Source organism: Crocodylus porosus, unplaced genomic scaffold, assembly GCF_001723895.1.
Source record: "Crocodylus porosus isolate Cpor-Errol unplaced genomic scaffold, CroPor_comp1, whole genome shotgun sequence".
Lineage (NCBI taxonomy): Eukaryota > Metazoa > Chordata > Crocodylia > Crocodylidae > Crocodylus > Crocodylus porosus.
The window spans coordinates 906,558-925,663 of NW_017728927.1; the positions used below are offsets into that span (position 1 = coordinate 906,558).

Consider the following 19,106-nt stretch of genomic DNA (forward strand, 5'->3'; position numbering starts at 1 on the left):
TGGCACGCAGTCTCTGGACTGTGGCCTGGAGCTCCTCCAGCTGGCGCGCCAGAGACCCCAGTAGGGAGCAGACGCCGCAAGGGGAGGTGGCCATGCTCCCGGGCCCCAGAGCCTGAAAAAGGGACAGGCAGCCCCCGCAGCCGAGAGCCAGGGGCTCCGTCTGCGTGGAGCCTGGGACCCTGGGCTCCGTCTGGGTGGCCGTGTCTGAGGTGCCCAATGGTGGGGCCGCAGAGCCCGAGGGGACCCTAGGGGTGCGGCGTGTGCCCATCCGTGTCATGCCTTTGGTAGGCTGGCTATGGCTGGGGCTGATTACTCTGGGGGGGTCACAGGCAGGGTCTCGTGCCTTCCCACGCCCTCTTCTGCATAATAGGTTTTTAGGTTCATTGCTGAAAGTGTCTATTTCCTCCATCAGTTTATTGCACAGGATTAAAATTTATCCAGGGTAGTCTGTTTAAATTGGGTAGAAATATAAAACCATGGAGCCCTAACTTCTAATGTCTCTCTTGTTTCTGCAGGTATTTTGTTTATGATCATGTTTTTGCAGAAAAAATTGCCTCCATGGATAGTCAGTTAAGTCCCATGGAAGAAGAAAATGAGAACTTGAAAAAGGCAATGACCGTACTGCAGGCTCAACTTAACCTGGAAAAGGAAAAGAGAGTGACAATGGAAGAAGAGTATAGCCTTGTGATAAAGGAAAACTGTGACCTTGAACAGAAGCTGGTTGATATAGATTTATATCGGGCTCGGGCACAGGAGCTTGAAATGGAAGTTGCTGAAATGAAGCAGATACTTCAGTCTGAAAATGTACTGAATAGTGTAGAGAAACTGGTTCCAGAATCATTTTTTATCTCATTTAGAGAGCCTTTAGAAAGGGAACTCAGTCAGAGCCTTTTCGAGGGTATAACTCTGGCTGTCCCAGAGCTTGACAAGGTAGCCCTAAAAAGAAGCAACAGTGAAACCTTTCTAAGCAGTGCTGCAAGCGGAGACATTCTAAGGGGTCATGAAGAAACCTGTATCAGGAGAGCAGAAGCTGTGAAGCAGCGAGGTATCTCTGTGCTTAATGAAGTTGATGCTCAGTATAATGCTCTAAGGGTAAAGTATGAGGAACTTCTGAAGAAATGTCAAATGGATGAAGATTCCTTGAAGCACAAGGCTGTACAGACATCAAAACAGTATTCAAAAGACACTAATTTGGAGAACTCCCAGTTTGATCTCTCAGTTAGTGATAGAGAGCCTGCAAATGTGGAACTGACAGGCTCCCCCACAAATGCTCTTCCTGAATATAAAGCTCTTTTCAAGGAGATTTTTAGCTGTATCAAGAAAACCAAGCAAGAAATAGATGAACACAGAGCTAAATATAAATCTCTGTCTTCTCAGCACTAACACTTTACACGTTATCAGTGCTTATGATCTAATGATCAGTTATCTGTATTCCAGAAAGCAGGGCAGGGGGGTTTTAAAAGGGCCTTCAAGAGTTTTATACATACCTTGATATGTGTCACGTGTAGTTCCTGAAATTGACCCAGTGTTCAAAGTTGACTTGTAAATATAGATGATGTTAACTGGTTAGTCCATTGTATTTTGTGTGCATAATACCCTTGCGTAGCAAAGGATTTAGTGTTAATTGGTAGTCATTAGCAGTTTTAAAGCAGGAAATGTAGCTTAATTTTCTTACTAGGTTTGCCCTCTTCTGAGCAGTCATTGACAATCTAGTTCACCCTGCCTAACTTGCTACAGAAGCCAGAGACCAAAGCAGCATTTACTGCATTGTTATACTTTTCTATTGGAAACCTAGAGGTAAGCTTTCCCTGGGGGTCACAAGTGAGAGGTTCTGGACTGGACATAACCTTGTAGTTGTGTTTTTGGGGTGTGCTTTTCTTGACAAAAAAAACCATACTGTTGTGGACAGTTGCTGTTTGAGTCTTGATACTGAAGTTAGCAGTCGAGATGCGTTTTCCCAAAGGAGTGAGAAATCTGGCACAGCAGCCAATTCTTCTCCTTGTTTAGGTTGGTACCAAGCTTTCACATGCACTAAACTCACAGATTACCACAAGAATGTTTATATTTAAGGGATTACACGTAAAGGTGGTTGGTTTTGTGTTTTGTGTGTTTTGTTTTGTCTTGTTTTTTCTAGAGGGACAGTTTATTTTTTAGGGCACTTTTGTCTTAAGCTAAGATACTGTGAAGCATGCACACTGCCTAAGACCTTACTGTTCCTTTACAATTGTACACTCACTAAATCCATTTTTGTGCAGTTTTTTTAAACTATTTGATCAGATGGAATGTTGCAATTTTGTTTAATCTTTGTGATAACATTGGTTTATAGACCTCACTCTTCGACTTTCTAAGAGATAGGCTGGGTAAATTGTTAGACACTTGCCTGTTACCTCTGATATCACTTTAGCTTGAGCTTGTGTAAACCTGTATGTTAACAGCAGTAAAAAAAAAAAATACAACTTTTTTTAGAAGATCTGAATATAATCACTAAGAACCAGGGCCAAGAAACAGTTATCTTATAACTTTTTCCTCTTTCCATTTGATAAATTACTTCAAAATAAGCTTTTTCAGCTTCTGAAAACACAGAATATGGATGAATGCTTCTAGAGCTGCATCAGGGAATTAGAAGAGGAAATGCAGAAAATGAGCTGAGGATTGGCAACTAGATAAATATTTTTTATCATCTTTCAGCATGGGTTGAGTACTGTCAGCTGTTGGCATGCAGGTCAAATTTGTGATCATCTATCCACTTGAATTGCCTATGTAAACCAAACTATTGCAAGGTGTTGACACTAATTTTATAGCTTTAGTTATAAGTGCTGCTCCTATTAAAACTTCTGTCTGCCTTTATACCACAGGTTGGTGGGGTTTTGTTTGTTTTTAAATATATATGTGTGTGTCCATTGGTTATGGTATTTAAATTTCCACAACCCTAAAAGCTTGTAAGTTTGTATTATAAACACCTATTTAAAAAATGTGGAACTTACAACTTTTTCTAAAATGCAAATAAATCCATCTTGGTGAAGTTAATGGGGTTCATGCTTTTGGTTGTACCTAACGATATAAAGCTGCTATTCTCAAATACAGAGCAGGAGTTAACTGGCTGGAAGGTACTACTAATATCTTTAGAGTCACCTGTGCTCTCATCTGTAACTCAATGAAATTCTTGTGCATTTTCACTAAAATATATATAAAATATAAATATATTGAGGGGCTTTTTGAGAGGAACCAAACAGTATTAATTGCTCTTGCTCCTCATTGTAATATGCAGGTTACATAATTCCTGCAGGGGACATGAGGACATATCCTTCTTCTTGGGCATACCTCTCCTCATGTGTTTGCCTTAAGCAGAGGATGCTAAACTGGCTCCTTGCTTCCAAGTCACAGGCTGAAAGCCTCTCCGTCCAGATCTCTTTTGAAATAAATGTTTGTGTCTGTATGATACTTCATCCAAAAGGACTATGTCATCAGGCAAAAAATGGACTAGTGTGTTAAGAGTTAGGCTCCTGGGGCCACTGCAAAAGGGAAGGGAAGATGAGGTAATTTTGATGTCTTCAGGAAGCTTATTTTAAGCTTGAGAGCATCAAGGTATCTGTTTGACAATTTCAGTAGATAACAAAAAGCAGTAGAAGAGCTAAAGAGAACACTGCTGGACTGGAGGGATCTGTTCTCTAGTGGATAGTTTTGAACAAAACAGTTTCAGCCTCTAGCATGAGCAAAAGCTTTCATTCTTGTACATCACATTATTGGCTATTGTCCTGGAAGTTACAAACGAAGGTGAATGTTTGTATGGAGATTCCCATAATCTAATATGCAAAACTCAGGAAAACCTTAGAATTAAAAGATCGTGCATGATTTAACTGTGACAATGTTGACACCTGAAAGCAAGCTGAAAGCCCCACAGGACGGGGTTTACTTCAAATCAAATACAGGGTGCCTGCAGATGCACTGTAATTACAGCACATAAGAGTAGATTATCGAGTTTGTTGGAGCATAATTACCATGGTCCAGCCAGCCTCTGTCTCATGTCAGCATCCACACCCTGCAAAATGGCGGCGGGGCGCTTGTACTACAAGCTTTAGTTCAAGTGCCCCTGCCACCATTTTGCAGTGCAAGGATGCTAATACATGAGATGCTGTGGCACTTTAGAGGCAAGGAAATCTGGTAATGGAAGTTTTGCTTTCCCCAGTAGGGAATTATGCTACAGAAAATAACACTGCACTGTGCTGCTCTGCAGGGAGCAGCCCAATGACTATACTGGGCTCCCTAGCTGCTGCTACTTACCAGAATTTTCAAGGAAACTTTCCTTCATTCTGTCTTTAAAAAACATAAGGTGAATATCTGACTTGGGACCATGCTGTATGTCAGAAAATATGATACTTTAACCATCCCAATTTATGGTGTCGTCAGTGAACTGATTCCAAAATGCTTGCCTAGCTTTTACGTTCTAGTAATTAATAATCCACTTTCCTCATTCACCAGCTAAACGAAGCTAATAAAATTACTTTATCCAACTTCACATACCAGCTGGTTGATGGATTTGCAAGAGGAGGACATGCCAGCACAGCAACTGTACAGCTTTCTCAAAGAAAAAGGTTTTGTCCTGCAAGGACAGACCTATCCACTTGCAGCACAGTAGAAGTATAAAAGCAGATTGTGCTCTTGCCTTTTAATTGCCATGAGGCTGAAGTGGGCAATATTCTTCGTTTTGTTGTTTGTTGTGTATCATTTAAGTCTTTGATCCAAGGATGCACATATTGGGTACAATAATATATCAATCTGGTGATCTCAAAGTTTGACTAAGTTTTCAGGGTACATTTCCTATTAGCTGATGTTTAAATAGTGTTAACAGTTTCTACTATTTTTAGAAGTCTTAATTCTGTCACAAAACCTGCACAATCTAGATCTATTCATGAATACTACCAAGACAGAAATGTTATGTACTGTTTTATGAATCATATCACAACACACTTGCTGGTTAGGGACACAAATTACACAAACTGATATACACAATCGGAAACCAGTTCAGATCTGTACTGCAACAGAAGTTCAGTACACATCAACCACTTTCATAATGACTGAAACTGGTTTAAGGTAAGTCTGGATGTAGTAGCAGACTTAAATGATTTAGGTTAAACCAGTTTACTGAACTTCTGTCCCAGATCCCCTCCAGATTCCAAGTTAACTCAGTCCTCCAGCATCCTAGGATACTTTGTACCTCTCCCACAATACCCCACCATCACCCTTGTAGGGTGGCAGCCTAGCTTTGGCCTAAGCTGTCTGACCCAGCTGAGGAGGGAGGCATGCTCTACTGCCCCTTGGATTCTGGCCTGAGCCACTGCAGGCACGTGGCTGCATTTCTGGAATCAAAAGTGAATGTCTGTTCACTTGCTTATCAGTTCAACCTACACAGCCTAGACTAACCTGCAAAGATTGAATCAATTCAGTCTCAGGCTTTCTTACTGTACTTAAATGCTCTGGGGAATGATCCCTAGGAGGCAGGCTTGCCATTTTATCTTTAGCAGTCATGTTCAGGTAAGTTTTTCACTTTATATACTGGATGTGGTAGAGGGGCTTATAGAAATAAAGCAACAATCTAAAGATCGCATAAGACTTACGCAACAATAATCAGTGCAAAGGCAGTTTTTTCTGCGTTGGAAATCAGTATCTCCTGCACTAGTAATGAAAAAGGGGTTTAGTTCATTCACGAAAGGATTACTATGGTGTCTCGAAACCAAATGCTCTATATTAACATGGTATAAGTTATTTAATCAACCGGTGAAGTTAACCATATTTAGTTTAGTTGCCCCAATCTTATTATTTCAGCCAAAAAATAACCTCCTTCATTTCTTTACAGACTTAAACAAGACTTTTTTTCCCTAGCATGTGAGACAGTAAGTAGCAGGCAGCAGAAACAATACCTTGCCTTTAGCCCAACTAGACCGAAGAATAAGAGAGTCTTAATGTAGAGCTATGCTCCTTGGCTATCAAGATTAGTTGGTTCCTACACCAGCCCCACCTACTTGTTAAACTTAGCTTAACAACGTTTTTGATTATGGAAGAATTCCTGACTTTGCTTAACAGAGCCTCCATCCAGTTGAAGAATGCCAGAAATTGCTACAATGAAAATCAGGCCAGATGCTACATATTGCTTGAAATCCCTATTTGTCTATGCCCCTCCCCCACAAATCCCCACCCCATTCTCTACACACCTTCCCACTTAGACCAAGGAAGGTTACGTGTCACAGCTATGGAAGTGGGTTAGGCAGATTACTTCTATTCATGGACAAACGTGGCTAGATTAAGACATCATGGTTGACCTTCAAGATTAAATTTTATTTTTTTGAAAAAAATTACACAAAATATAGATTTTACATTATCACCGAGTGTGGTAATTACCATGGGATGCCTTTCCAATGGTGCAGAAAGTGACTTACCTTGCCAGATCTGCATACAGTAATGCAAAAAAGAAGAATGGAATAATCCACATCTGTTTCATATGACTACTCGCACAACTCATTTCACATAAACAATCGATGAAACTGTTTCTGCTACGTAGAATGTAGTACAATGTTTAAAGATAGCTTCACCCCCAACTGCTGCACAAACCCACTCAAATAAACACTTCAATAAACATTAGTATTTAAGTGGGCCTAAGGGGTGCTTTGACTCTCAAAGACTAAAGCATGAGCTTTTAGGCATTTAATAAAAATCAGATGTTTGTAAACAAGACTTACAATTTATTGGCATTAGTTACAAAATAAGATATTAGACCATGATTTCCCATCACACCTGTCAGTATATACTTTTATTTTATTATAATGAAACAGAATGAGAAGCAAAATACATTAGGAATCCCAAATTAATCAAACCGCAAATAGGGTCCCATGTTTTCTTCCTACTTGCTCTCTGCAGTTAGGCGACCATGCAAACAGGTGTGTGAATAATGTGACATCAATAATTGTCTTTCTGCAATGCCCACATGGCTAGATCCTGCCCCATGCTCCCTCAAGCAAAGGCATTTCACTGTCTTTACTACCCATTGCAGTTTTCCTCCTCCGTCCCGGAGACACCTTGGAGTACAAAGCATATCACCAACGTCAAGACTGCACCGTCCCTTTAAGGTACCACATTCCACCATAGCTTACACAGCAATCCTAAGGAAGAATGGAAAAGAGGTTACAGATACTAAAAAGTTGATTTGTCCAGGTATTACTACTAACCCCCTCATCCTTATCTATGAAGTGCAACAGCCCTTTAAACCTCTGTCGCTCAACTAGCTAAGAAGGGGATATGATCCTACCTCACTAGGGCTTCTTCCGTGGGTAGGAGTTGCAAGACAGAACCTCTTCATCTAACTGAGGCTTCTGGAGCTGCTCTTGTTACTAATCACATTTACTGTGGTAGGATCCAAGGACCATGCAAGGCTGGGATTCTTCCTGGTTCTATGTACCACTGCACCCCTCTCACCAGGCACGATGAGTTAATTTTGGAGGGGGAGCAGAAGTAGAAGGGACCGGTATGGAGCAAAGTTGACACAAGGAAGTGGTGAGGGGAGGGAGAGCTTGTAACAAACACCCAAATGCTGCAGGCAGTAGTGCAAGATCAAGCAATTTATTAGAATAAACTGCAAAACCACTGGCTTATGCACTGATACTATAAACTGAGCATCTGGTTTAAAAGGAGCTCTGATTTTATTACTAAGCATCACACCACAGCAGTCAAATGCACTGCAAATATTCAACCTTTAAAAAAGGAAGCAAGCTAGGAAGAAACAGCAGTTTATATCTGTAGATCAAGATTGCAGACCAAACTCCCTTCAGCCTGTCCCTCTAGTCTTAACAAGGGAGTGGGGGGAGGCAGGGAAGGGAAGAGAAATAAGGATTTGCAATCAGGGCTTCATGCAGACTGCAGTTTGACTGGAACGCAACCATCCCACTGGCAAAGGAAGCCTCAGGAGTGGCACGTGGTAATGGCTTAACTGCACACTGAACATAAGGACTATTTCTTACACTGCCTGGACCCATGTATATTCATGGAGAAATTAAACATGTCCCACACACCCCGGTCCTGCCCCAAAAAGAGGTGGTTCTTAGCACATTGACATCCCCCACAGGTAAAGTCCCTGTTAAATAGCAACACTGCAAGAACATACATCTTATGTTGTTAAGAGCTCTTGGTTGGTCAGGGTGTAGGCACCTCTGTCCTCTTGAGAAAAAAACTGCCTGTACCAGCATGATGCATTCAATTACAGCAAAAATGCTCCAGACTCAACAAGACCAGATTCTTGTCTTGGAGAGCTTGGACACATTATTATCAAATCTGTCCTCTCAGCAAAGCAGAGAGAGGTTCTTCAGTTTTTCAAATGCACAACTGATCTGTATACCAGTCCCTATTCAGCGGGACACTTAAACACATATTTTGCTGAACAGTGCCTGCAGGGAGCCAAATCTCAGCTGTATTCAAGTGTTATGGTAGATTTCTGTCAGGCAACACCCAACAACATGCTAAGGTGTGTTAATCGCAGGCTGGATAGATTCCCTGGGTCGTGTAGCACCTTAGAAAATAAGAGGTATGTATTCAAAAGGCAAGGAACAGAAAGAGGGTTAAACTGAGGGACATTCTTGCGTAAGATACTTCTCGTAAGACTGGCTTTCTGCTAAGATTATTGCTGCCTCTGCACCTTGTCAACTCTAGTACAGGATGAAGGCAAGTGTTTCCAGCTTGTGCTTCCCAAGCGCTTGTAAAATGGGAATTACTGGTTAAACTTGCCGAACATTGAGCTGAAAAGGTCTTTTGCAATGCTTGTGTAGTTTAGCCTACAGCTGCTTAATAACAATGTTGAAGTCCTATTTACTCCACTTTGTGCTGTCAGCCCAAGCTAGGAACAAGAGAGTGACTTCTTGCTGTAAGCACACAAAGAAGCTGGATTTAAAAAAAAAAAGATTCAGTGGCTTTTGGGGAAAGTGGAGGCATAAAGCCCTCTTCATTCTAGCAACACCACTGCTATTTGTAACAGCGCTTCAGCCCAAGTCCAGGCATTACAGGCAATCATAAAAATCATATAATAAAATAGGAACTTTGTACTTTATGTTAAGCATGACAGTTACCTTTAACACTCTATCCACCTCCTGCTTGTTTAGATTTTGACTCAGCTGATTCTGGATGACGTTCCTGCGCACTCGGTAATTTTTGGAAAAAATTTCAAGCAGCACCTGCCGATGCTTAGAAAGAAAATTTAATAATGAAAAGAAATAGTCATATTCTATATAGCCTGAAACAAGAAAGCCACTATCACCACAGATCAAACCTTTAGGTGATGTTAGCTTGCAACCACTGCCATTGAACTGTGGTAAAGGAATCTTTCCTAGCAAAGACATCTCCTAGTAATCCCATCAGGTGCTAGAGCTACAGCTAATTTAAAAAGTTACCTAGCATGAATCCTGCATAGTCCCCTGGACAAATATTCACTAATTTTCTGTAGCTGTACAATGCACTGAGACAGGAAGAGTTGTATCAATGGAACTAGGGTCAGATCAGCTCAGAACAACAGAAGTCTGGCTGCTTAGCCTCTACCTACTTACCTGAGCAAGACTTCTTTAATATCCATCTAGGTGTGATGCTCTGGCCCTTCCCTGTGAAAACTGTTTTCTACCAAAAACTGCTCTCTATCAAACATTGCAGAAGTTACATTACACTCCACTCACTGTGGTAACAATTATCAAGTCAGTAGGTGCCAACAGGTATCAGCTATTTCCTATTCTGATTAGAAGGAAAATCTGATCTTTCAGGTACCATCGAAGAATAAACACTGTCAGTGCTGACCTGGTAACAGCATTCGGTAGGTTCTCAGCTCAGGTTTAAAACAAATGATTTAAGGAAATCTGTACTACTCAGCATCAAAGCTATCTGCACTCCCATCAAATTAGCAAACAACGTATGTTCCTGCTTCTACCCACTCCATCATGGCCCTGCAGAGCTATTACCACTACTGCAGCTCAAGCACTTCCTTGCAGCTGGCAGAAGCCTTATATTGGAAACTGCAGACTCCAAAGAGGGGCTGGGGGCCAAAAGCGGGGAAGAGGAAGCAGTAACACCAACCTTCCAGCCACTAGCAATCTGCCTTGCTAGATGCATTACCACGTTTACTTTTACCTGATCGTAAACGTCCCCGGCTTCCCAAAGTGCATAAACCTTTAGCTCATCTGGCGAAGCAGCAGTCTGTGGGGGAAACTGAGAACAGGAGGCACCGTCAGGGCTGTTGGTTGAACAGTTGTTAAAACAGGCCATTAAAATAAATCAGCACTCGGGGCTGGAGGAGCCCTTCAACAACCTTATATAGGCCTGAGCCATATCTGGTCTCACTCTGGCACAGGAGTGAATTTTATCCCAGGGCCCACACACAGAGGCACTCATAGCCTGTTTCAGTGTGAAAATGGGAATTTGGGGCACACAGATCTTGTGCAGGCTACGTGCATAGGATGAGGGGTGAATCACCCTTGGTGTGCATCTGCAAAGGTGCAATCCCAGAGCAAGACCTTTAGAGCAGCTCCTGACAAGATGCGCAGTGCTCTCAGGAGAAGCACCTGGCAGAAGTGTTTTATTTCCAGGTGAAAAGCTGCCCAGAGCTGTTCCCTGCAATGGCTCCAAGCAGACTTCCCTGTCTTTCTGGAGGCTGATGGTTTCCCCCTGGCAGGTTTTATTTCAATGTCCCTCCTGGACCCTCATTTCAGACCTGGAAAACAAGGTACTTTTCATTCCAAGCACCTCAGTAAGGAAACAGAGCTTGTTTCTTCTGAACTGTGGTATCTTGGTGCCCTTATATATCCCAAAGGACATAGCAGCCTCCATCTCACTGCTCATCCTTGACACAAACACTGCACAGAAGAAAAACCCTCCCTTTACCTCAGCCTTTGCTCCAAAGGAAAATGTTAACAAACAGCTGGAATATTCCCTGGCTCCTGACAGGCCTCCTCCTGCGTGTCGTTCACAATTTGTTTCTTACTAACTGCCCAAACCACACAATTTTCCAAATCAGGCATTGGGAGCTAATGGGTCAGTTCAGATCTCTGTCCGTCCAGCCGAGGGAGGGGGCACTTGTTCCACTCTAGAACGTAACACACCGAGCTGCGGATGGCTAGTACAAAACTCACCTTTCCTGCCCTCTCCCTCCCGACTTGGCTGAAAGGGCTACATACTGCTCTGCGAGAGACCCTAGTCTTGATTTTCCCCCACTTAGTCAGGATCTTGCTGTAGAAAAGGCAGAGGTTTTTTTGGTAGGAGCTGTCTGGTGAGATTAGCTATCCAATAGTCTATAATAGCCCAAATGTTGACCTATCATGTAATTTGAACAAGGTTTTGCATCTGCTAAAATCCAGGACTCAGGCTGTTTTACAATGCAACTTGAAGAATTCCTGACACTTTCCACAGTCTCTTGCAGGGAACAGTAGCTGATAAAGGCTAGATTTTCTGCTCTGCTTATTCCACAGATAAATGCAGACATGTCAGGAAAGGTGAACTGCAGCGAAGATCTGGACCAGGCAGAACACACAGCAACAAGCATTTCTGCAAGCACTGTGTTACAAGGTTCACCACTCAGAAACACTGGGAGATGAGATGAATTTTCCGTAACCACACAGTATTAACAAGCCTGCACTTATCTGGCCATGATGGAAGGAAACTTGTTCTACACCCGTGTCGTTTTACTGAATTTTAGCAGCCAGTCTGCTCCCAGTGAGGCACTTGTTTGGGAATAAACAAAATGATTTTCCCCCAGTCCCTCCGCTCAAGACACTGCAGCCGAAACCAGCACAATGGAAAATTCTCTCCCCTATACCAAGTTGTCTCCCTACAGCCCCGGTTCTGAAACAGAAGCACATTTCCTCATCTTTATAGTAGCTGTAAAAACAGGAAGCAGGACACAGACTGCCTGCAAGGAAAGAAAACGTACTAGCCAGCAGCCAGAGAAATATGACACAGAAACAGCATGGGACTCCAGTGATGTACTTCCCAAGCACCAGATGTGTCCTGCAACCCACCAAGAGAAGGGATGCCATTGCTCCTCCTTGAAAGCCTGGAGAATCCCATCCGAGGCACCCAGGACACTCAAGGATTTGAACTGCATAAGACTGTTTTAGCGCAACGGCAAGCAGGAACCACCATGGTTCAGATCAGCACGCTGGAAGCTGTGGCCCTGAGAAAGACACTCCAGGGGGAAGACTGGTGCTGTCAGAAGGCAGGACAACCCCCTGCTTTACTATAAAGGGCTTGGGCAGCTCTTGAGTCTACTCAACAGGACTTCAGGCCAGCTCCAAATCTCAGCTAATTAACACTGGGGTCTTCCCCAAAGTGTACAGTGTAAACAGGATACTCACAGGCACCAAAATCTGCTTGCAGCCAGTGTCCAATACCGTGTCTTGTAACATTTTATCTGAAATGCCACTAAACATGTGTCCTGGGGGCAGACTGGCCAAGTGCAGATAAAATAACCGTTTCAGCTCACTCAGAGTGAGGACAAACTGTTTCTTAAAAGTTGTCAACACAAATGCTTTCAGTTCTTGTGCAACTCCATCCATGCACCCTCCAGGCAAGTGGCCATTTAAGGAGTCCATGGAGCTCTCCTCGGAGTGGATGCCATTGACTATTCCATTGTTCATGCTCTCATAGGCAGAGGTGTCCATGGGCTCCTCATCGCTAACAGGCTCCTCTTTAATGCGGATGTTGGAAATATCCATTTTGGGCGAAGCATCACTTGTCTTGCTCTCTGCCTTTTGCTTCTGCAGATCTTTCTCCAGCTGCCCATAGTTCTGTTTGACTTTCGCTTTAGCCATGTTGACCCGCTGTTCCCCGGAAACCACCAATGGGTGAGCTGTGCAGAAACAAGAGACCCCACAGTATGTTAGAAAGTCTTGGTGTCACCTGCACGTTAATTCCGCAGAACATTTAGCAGACTTTGGTAGACTCAGGCCAGGGACCATGGTCTATGCAATAGAGGCATGGTCAAAATAGAATGAAGAGTGAGCAACACCAGAAGACAGCGAACGGGATCATGTGAATGGGAGTTTTCAGAGACAATATTCAAGGGCACAAGAGCAGGCTATCCTGACAAGCTGGATGTTCAAATCAACAAGGCCCAATGAGATTCATCTTAGAGTACTCAAGGAATTGGCTGAGGCAATTAGAGCCACTAGCTATTATCTTTGGGAACTCATGGAGGTCAGATGAGGTCTTGGATAACTGAAAACTGGCAAATCAAGGGGGGCAACGAGAACCCAGAGAATTACAAACCAATCAATATTAACATCAGGACAGATTCTAGAGCATATCATGAAGGAATCTATTTTAAGCACCTGGAGGATAACAAGGTGCTAAGGAGAAGCCAACATGGACTTGTCAAGAGCAAATTATGCTTAAATAGGGGGGCTGGGGAGAAAGGATTCTGAGGGTCCGGTATTGTTCAATATCTCCATTAATGACTTGGAGGACAGAACTGAGTGTACACTTAGTAAATCTACAATTTACCATCCGAGTAGAACAGGAGATGCTTTAGGGGATAGGACTAAGTGGTAATTAAAAACAAATATCCAAAATACAAATTGGATGACACAACAAGATGAATGTAAAATACTGCACTTAGAAAAAAATCAAATGCACATATACAAATCGAGGCATGATTGGCTAAACAGCAGTACTGTAGAAAACGACCTAGAGTTACTGTGGACTGCAGGCTAACAGTGCTCTTTTATTGAGCTGGGGAGCTAATAGCATACCAGAGTGGATAACAGAACTTAAGCAAATCATGGGAAGTGGTTCTTCTGTTCCAGTCAGCCCTGGGGAGGCCTCACCTGGTATACTGTGTCCAGTTTTGGGCCCTGCACTTCAAGACAGACATGGACAATCTAGAAAGAGTTCAAGACAGCAACAAAAATTACTAGAGGCCTAGAAATCCTAACTTGTAAGGAAAGATTACAAGAACTGAGCTATTTAGTTTGCAGAAGACTGGACAGGGAATTTGATAAGTCTTCAAATGCAAAAAGGCTGTTATGAAGAGAATGGTGATCATCTGGTCCACATCCACAGGGAGCAGAACAAGAAGTAATGGTCTTAAATTACAACGCGAGAAATGTAATGGAAGGAAGAACGTTTTAATTCTGAGGGTGGCCAAGCACTGAACCAAGCTAGGGTGGTGGTGGACCTCCATCACTGGAAACTGAACACCCTGCTAGGCAAACACTTGGCTAGAATGGTTCAGACAAGGATGATCATGCCTTGAGCAGGCAGTTGAACTACATGACCTCATGAGGTCCATAACAACTAGTAGCAAGATGTTTGAAGCTGGATCTTTAAGTCTGAAGTCAAGAGCTGCAAGGAAACAGGTGTACCCAAGTTCTAAAGTGTTTAGCGTAAATCAGGAATTGTGTGTACATATACCCAAAGCTTTCCTGGGATCTCAAAGCTACTCAGTTCCTTGTAAGATGATTTTTTTTTTATTAATAAACCCTGGAGACCTGTTGTAACTAAAGAGGCCAAGCTGGCTGAGCTCTAGCTTCCAGTTCTGGTGGGGAGCACTTGCAGGGGTGCTCAGTGTGAGCATGCATTGCTGTAAGTAGTTTCATAAGTAGGACAAGTCCCTGCGGAGGAGGGGAGTGTTGGCCTGGCAGCAAACTGCAGAAACTGCTCTCTGATTGGTTCCCTATGACATTATGTTTAATTTTATTTGATGACTGTTAGTCCCTGTGTCAACTACTATAGTTCTGTAAAAACTGTGTGGCCAGTAAAGCTGGCTCTGCCTGAGAAGTGAAGCTCAGAGAGTGGGAGCAAGAAGGAAAGTAGTCCAGGGAAGTCAGAGTGGAGTCTAAGGAAAGATGGAGAGAACTTCACCAGGATAATAAGGACCGTTTGTCTGAAGCAGAGCTATTTGCTATGCTACTTGGGATATTGGCACTCTGGCTCCTCTTGGCCCCTCCCTTGAAGAAAAGACCACCCCCTTCGCAGGTGCTCTCTGAGCGCAGGATGTTACAGATTACCAGGGAAGCCAGGGACAGAGAGAAGAGCCAGATTTCAAAGTCAGAGGCTTGCCCCAAAGCCACACCAGAGCTGGCTTCAAGGGGCCCTACAGAAGAGGAAGACCAAACAAGGTTTATTTTTTGGGGAGTCCCAAGGCTGAGCTTCCCTTTGAAAGCGACACTGATTCATGACACCCGTAGAATCTGCTGTAAAGAGAAAAAGCCAGCCACAGAATAGCTACAGTTCCCTGCGGAGATGGAGAGAGATGTGATTTGAGTGACTGCTATTCAAGGGTCAGGCGAGTCTACAAGACATCACCAATTAGCACTCAAGTCATTGTATGAAAGAGGCTGAGAAACCCTCCTTCCAGTAATTACTGCTTGTATAGAGAGAAAGTCCCCTCCCTCACTAATCCCGCCACCTGGCACCAGCATCACCTCAGTACTCAGCACGTGGGGATGCCAGAGAGGAGCTGCAGGTATTGGCACTAAGGGAGTACCGTGTTCCATGGTAATCTGCATGTGCCACCCCAGCTCACACTGTGATCCTCTCTGCTGTTAGACCTACTAATCCCCTCCAGATACACCAACCAGAATCCTTCCAAGGAGATCAGACACTAGCTATTGAATGGATTTGTACTTTCGTCTCTCAGTTCTGCTTACAAACTCTATGGTGCCTAAGTCTGGCAGCCAGCCAGATCCTGAGGTGAACCTCCCTAGAATCTCAACTTTTCTTAATAATTTAGGATTACAGAACAGCTACTTTAAATTCTCACTGGCAGCCACGGAGCACAGTCATGCTGAAAAAAGGCCTCAAGCTCCTTTGAGTACCTGTTAAACAAGTTATTTGCCAGCAACTGGATTATCAACTCTGCCAAGGCAGAATTCAGTGCAAAAGAATTGGGAGGAGGGAGGGTTAGAGACACATATGCTTCTGTTTGAGTTGTGGCTGTCCAGGGAATGAATTGACTCCCAGCGCATCAGCTTGTGAACTGAGGGGATGCTACACAGTATTCCCCAGTGACTCTTACCACTACGTGCTGGCTCTGGTGCCTGTTCACAAAAAGCTCCTTACTCAAGGTCAGTGCTGCCTCGAATGAAGAACATGTTTGCAGTCAGCTATGGAAACTGTACAGTAACCAAGAATTCCTCTATACTAGCAAATTCTCAGTACTACTGTCACTTAGCACTGTCCTTAAGGTTTTACCATGACTTTACTATAGCACAGGATCTGCCCCAAACAATGCAAAGGAAAATGGCAGACACTGGCAGACCTCCCTCAACAGCTGAGAACAATTCACAGATGTACTGCACTGGACACACAAATAGGAGACCATGTTTTATAAGGATATCAGCAGCTGTTCATATACCTGATTGTGCCTCATGTTTCTTTGGTGCCATATGTTCTTTTAGAAGATTATACACCTTTTCCAATCTGGAGTGGGCAGGAAAGAGAAAAAAAAAAGATTCTTAGTCATTATTATACCTGCATGCATTTTGAGGCTTCTGCCTTTCAAAGACGCTCAGTTATTGAAAAGCTGATTTTCAGAAGCCAAAGAATTTAGAGGACGTCAGAGGCTTAGTGAAGCTGGGAGCCACAAAACTATAAATCATACCACAGGTTGGCTTCTTTAAGAGGAAAACCAAATCAAACCATCTGCAAGCATCTACATGGCCAAGGGACAGTTTCTTCATTGTATATTTTTAGTTTACTCCCCAAAAGAAAGCAAGTCATTTACTTGGCCTGAATGCCCATCCACAGCATGTGCTGCCTCTGAACCACATCTGGGTGTTTTTTAACAAAGTCTTCGTCATAAGGAAGCAAGAATTCCCAGCCTTTGTTTATTCTTGCAACTGACATGTGCTCCAAAAAGTCTTTCACGTCTTCTGGACAAAGCTGAAAGAAAGAAAAAAGAATAACTGATCACAGAAGCCACATGAACAACATGGTTGCAGTTACAGACCACTGGGCTGCAGTTTCATAAGGTAGGCAAAGCTGGGCTGGACTGGACTAAGGCTTAGCTGGGAGACTTCCAAAAAACATGTTGGCAATGCAGTAAGAAATAATCTTCCCTTGGTGTTGGTACCAAACCAACACCTCCTGGCAGGATGGCAAAAGAACCGTATTTCAATGGAGACTTAAAGTCAAGTGGTGGGTTGCCATCTGCCATGGAGCTCTTTTGCAAAAGCTAATTCCACAGAGGATAATTCCATGCTACCACCCTAAGCCTCCTTGGATGTGGAGACTCGCTAAACTTAAAGCTGTTAGGTGCTGTTAAAGCCCAGAGGTGGCTTGTGTCAGCCATGGGTCATGAGGGTGGGTATAAGACACCAATCGCAACAGCTTGTAAAGCATAACATGATCTTACATGTTGAAAGATTATTCAGATGAATTCTACTCTGCCATATTATTTGTTTTTAAAACATTTGCAGTTCTTTTCCCACTCCCCTCTTCCCGCTTACTTGCCTGATGCTTAAATGCCTGAGCAGATAATTCAGGAGTCAGGTACCCGAGTTGCTCCTAAGTAATTAACCACCATCCTCCTTTTAGGACACTCAAAGTTTTGATTCTGTTCTGTCTTCCATTTGCTCTGGCTAATCCAGCAACTCACATCCATCCCCAAGCAGAAATGCCCTAGGTTAGCACTAAGTTAGTAATGAGATGTGTAAGGTAATGTCCTCAGTCAGCAGTAATACAGCTTCCCTGCACTGTGAGAATTGCTCAACAAATGGCTTGCATCTAGGTCAGTTGGCTGTTGACAACACCCCATCCATTTATCACAAACCTCCAGGTTAGAAAAAACTGTCACTCACTTTGGTAACTGTAGCTACTTCCTTTCGCACAACCCAGCGATCCTGTGTAAACTTCCACATCTGGAGGCAAGCAAAGGGGAAGAGACACATTTTAGCAAGTTGCATTACTGAAGAATAAGTTCATGCTGTTGGTGACCAGGAGGATGGAAGCAGAGGCTGCAATTCTCGGTAGGGCCCATGGTTAACTGAGGTACAGTACACCTGACCCTGGCCTACTCTATTCTTGTTGACAATGTTGAACAAAAAGCAGCTATTCTCGGGGATCCAAGATTTGCCTTGGATAAGCCATGGCCAGAGCTGTACTTATAGCCTGGTTAACAAGGAAAGAGGGAGAGGGTCTGGAAAAACAGCTATGACTTTTAGGCATCAACTGGCTTAGAACTCAAGACATTCTGCTCCAAACCCTGGCTTCCTCTTAAGGAAGTCTCCATCAGCCATCACCACTAGTAACATGTACACCCCCTGCTACTGTAGGACTCCCACCTTCGCCCACAGGCCTCTCTGCAAAACCCAGCATAGTAGAATCTACACACTGTAGACAGCAGTGGGTTGCATATACCCTTCACCAGTACATGACACCACAACTGCTTAAAATCCACTTTTAGGGCCACTGTCTCCCACCTCAGCTTTCACAGGCAAAGGTCCCTTAATTTTCACTATGTTGTGAAGGGCTGAGAGGGAACTGAAAGCCTCTTAAGCTTTGTGCTCCACTCCTGCTCTCTGCTTTACCAAGGCTTAGGGTGGAAATGATAATAAGCACCTGGGCAGGCTCTGTTTGTCCTTTCTTACAATTATATGCAGGCTCCAAACAGACAAGGCTTCAACCCATAACACTCCAGCATCACTTAATTCCCCAAATTCCACAGAAGATGAATCACTGGGTTACACCTGAATCCACATCTCTCAAACAGAAGCATGCTGGGCTGCAATCTAGCTATGTCAAAGTCAGTTGTAACTGTTGTCTGTGCTAATCACATAGGAGCTCTAACAGATCCTAAACCAACAGCTGCCAACTGCCCAACACAATTTAAGAGCTATGTAGTCCATGGAGAGTACAAACTAGAAGAGGATCAGACCTTACAGGCAAACAATATGGTCACAAACATGCTAGTATCTCTCCAGTTCTTGACAATTTGTACTTAGTCCTTATGATCAATAAGGAGCATTCACTATCTAGGGATTAATTCTCCTTACAGTTTTCGTAAGGACTAAACACAAATTACCAAAGTCTGTTCCATCCTGCAGCTTAATCTCTGTGCAAGTCTGGCAGCCTTTTCATGTTGCATGTGA

General features: G+C 43.3%; 2 protein-coding genes across 2 annotated transcripts in view; one reads left to right on the top strand and one right to left on the bottom strand.

The window, feature by feature from the left end:
• CDR2 (cerebellar degeneration related protein 2) overlaps positions 1-3,027 on the top strand; it is a 15,521-nt gene extending 12,494 nt beyond the window's left edge. The window contains exon 5 of the mRNA XM_019542213.1: positions 516-3,027. Within this exon, the coding sequence (XP_019397758.1) occupies positions 516-1,383 (868 nt within the window). The 3' untranslated portion in view covers positions 1,384-3,027. The remainder of the gene's footprint in view (positions 1-515) is intronic.
• Positions 3,028-6,720: 3,693 nt separating this feature from the next.
• POLR3E (RNA polymerase III subunit E) overlaps positions 6,721-19,106 on the bottom strand; it is a 34,464-nt gene continuing 22,078 nt past the window's right edge. Inside the window, exons 15-21 of the mRNA XM_019542184.1 lie at positions 17,817-17,876; positions 16,742-16,899; positions 16,373-16,437; positions 12,372-12,865; positions 10,153-10,230; positions 9,108-9,221; positions 6,721-7,154 (exon numbers count right to left, since the gene is read on the bottom strand). Coding sequence (XP_019397729.1) covers positions 7,098-7,154; positions 9,108-9,221; positions 10,153-10,230; positions 12,372-12,865; positions 16,373-16,437; positions 16,742-16,899; positions 17,817-17,876 — 1,026 coding nt within the window. The 3' untranslated portion in view covers positions 6,721-7,097. The remainder of the gene's footprint in view (positions 7,155-9,107; positions 9,222-10,152; positions 10,231-12,371; positions 12,866-16,372; positions 16,438-16,741; positions 16,900-17,816; positions 17,877-19,106) is intronic.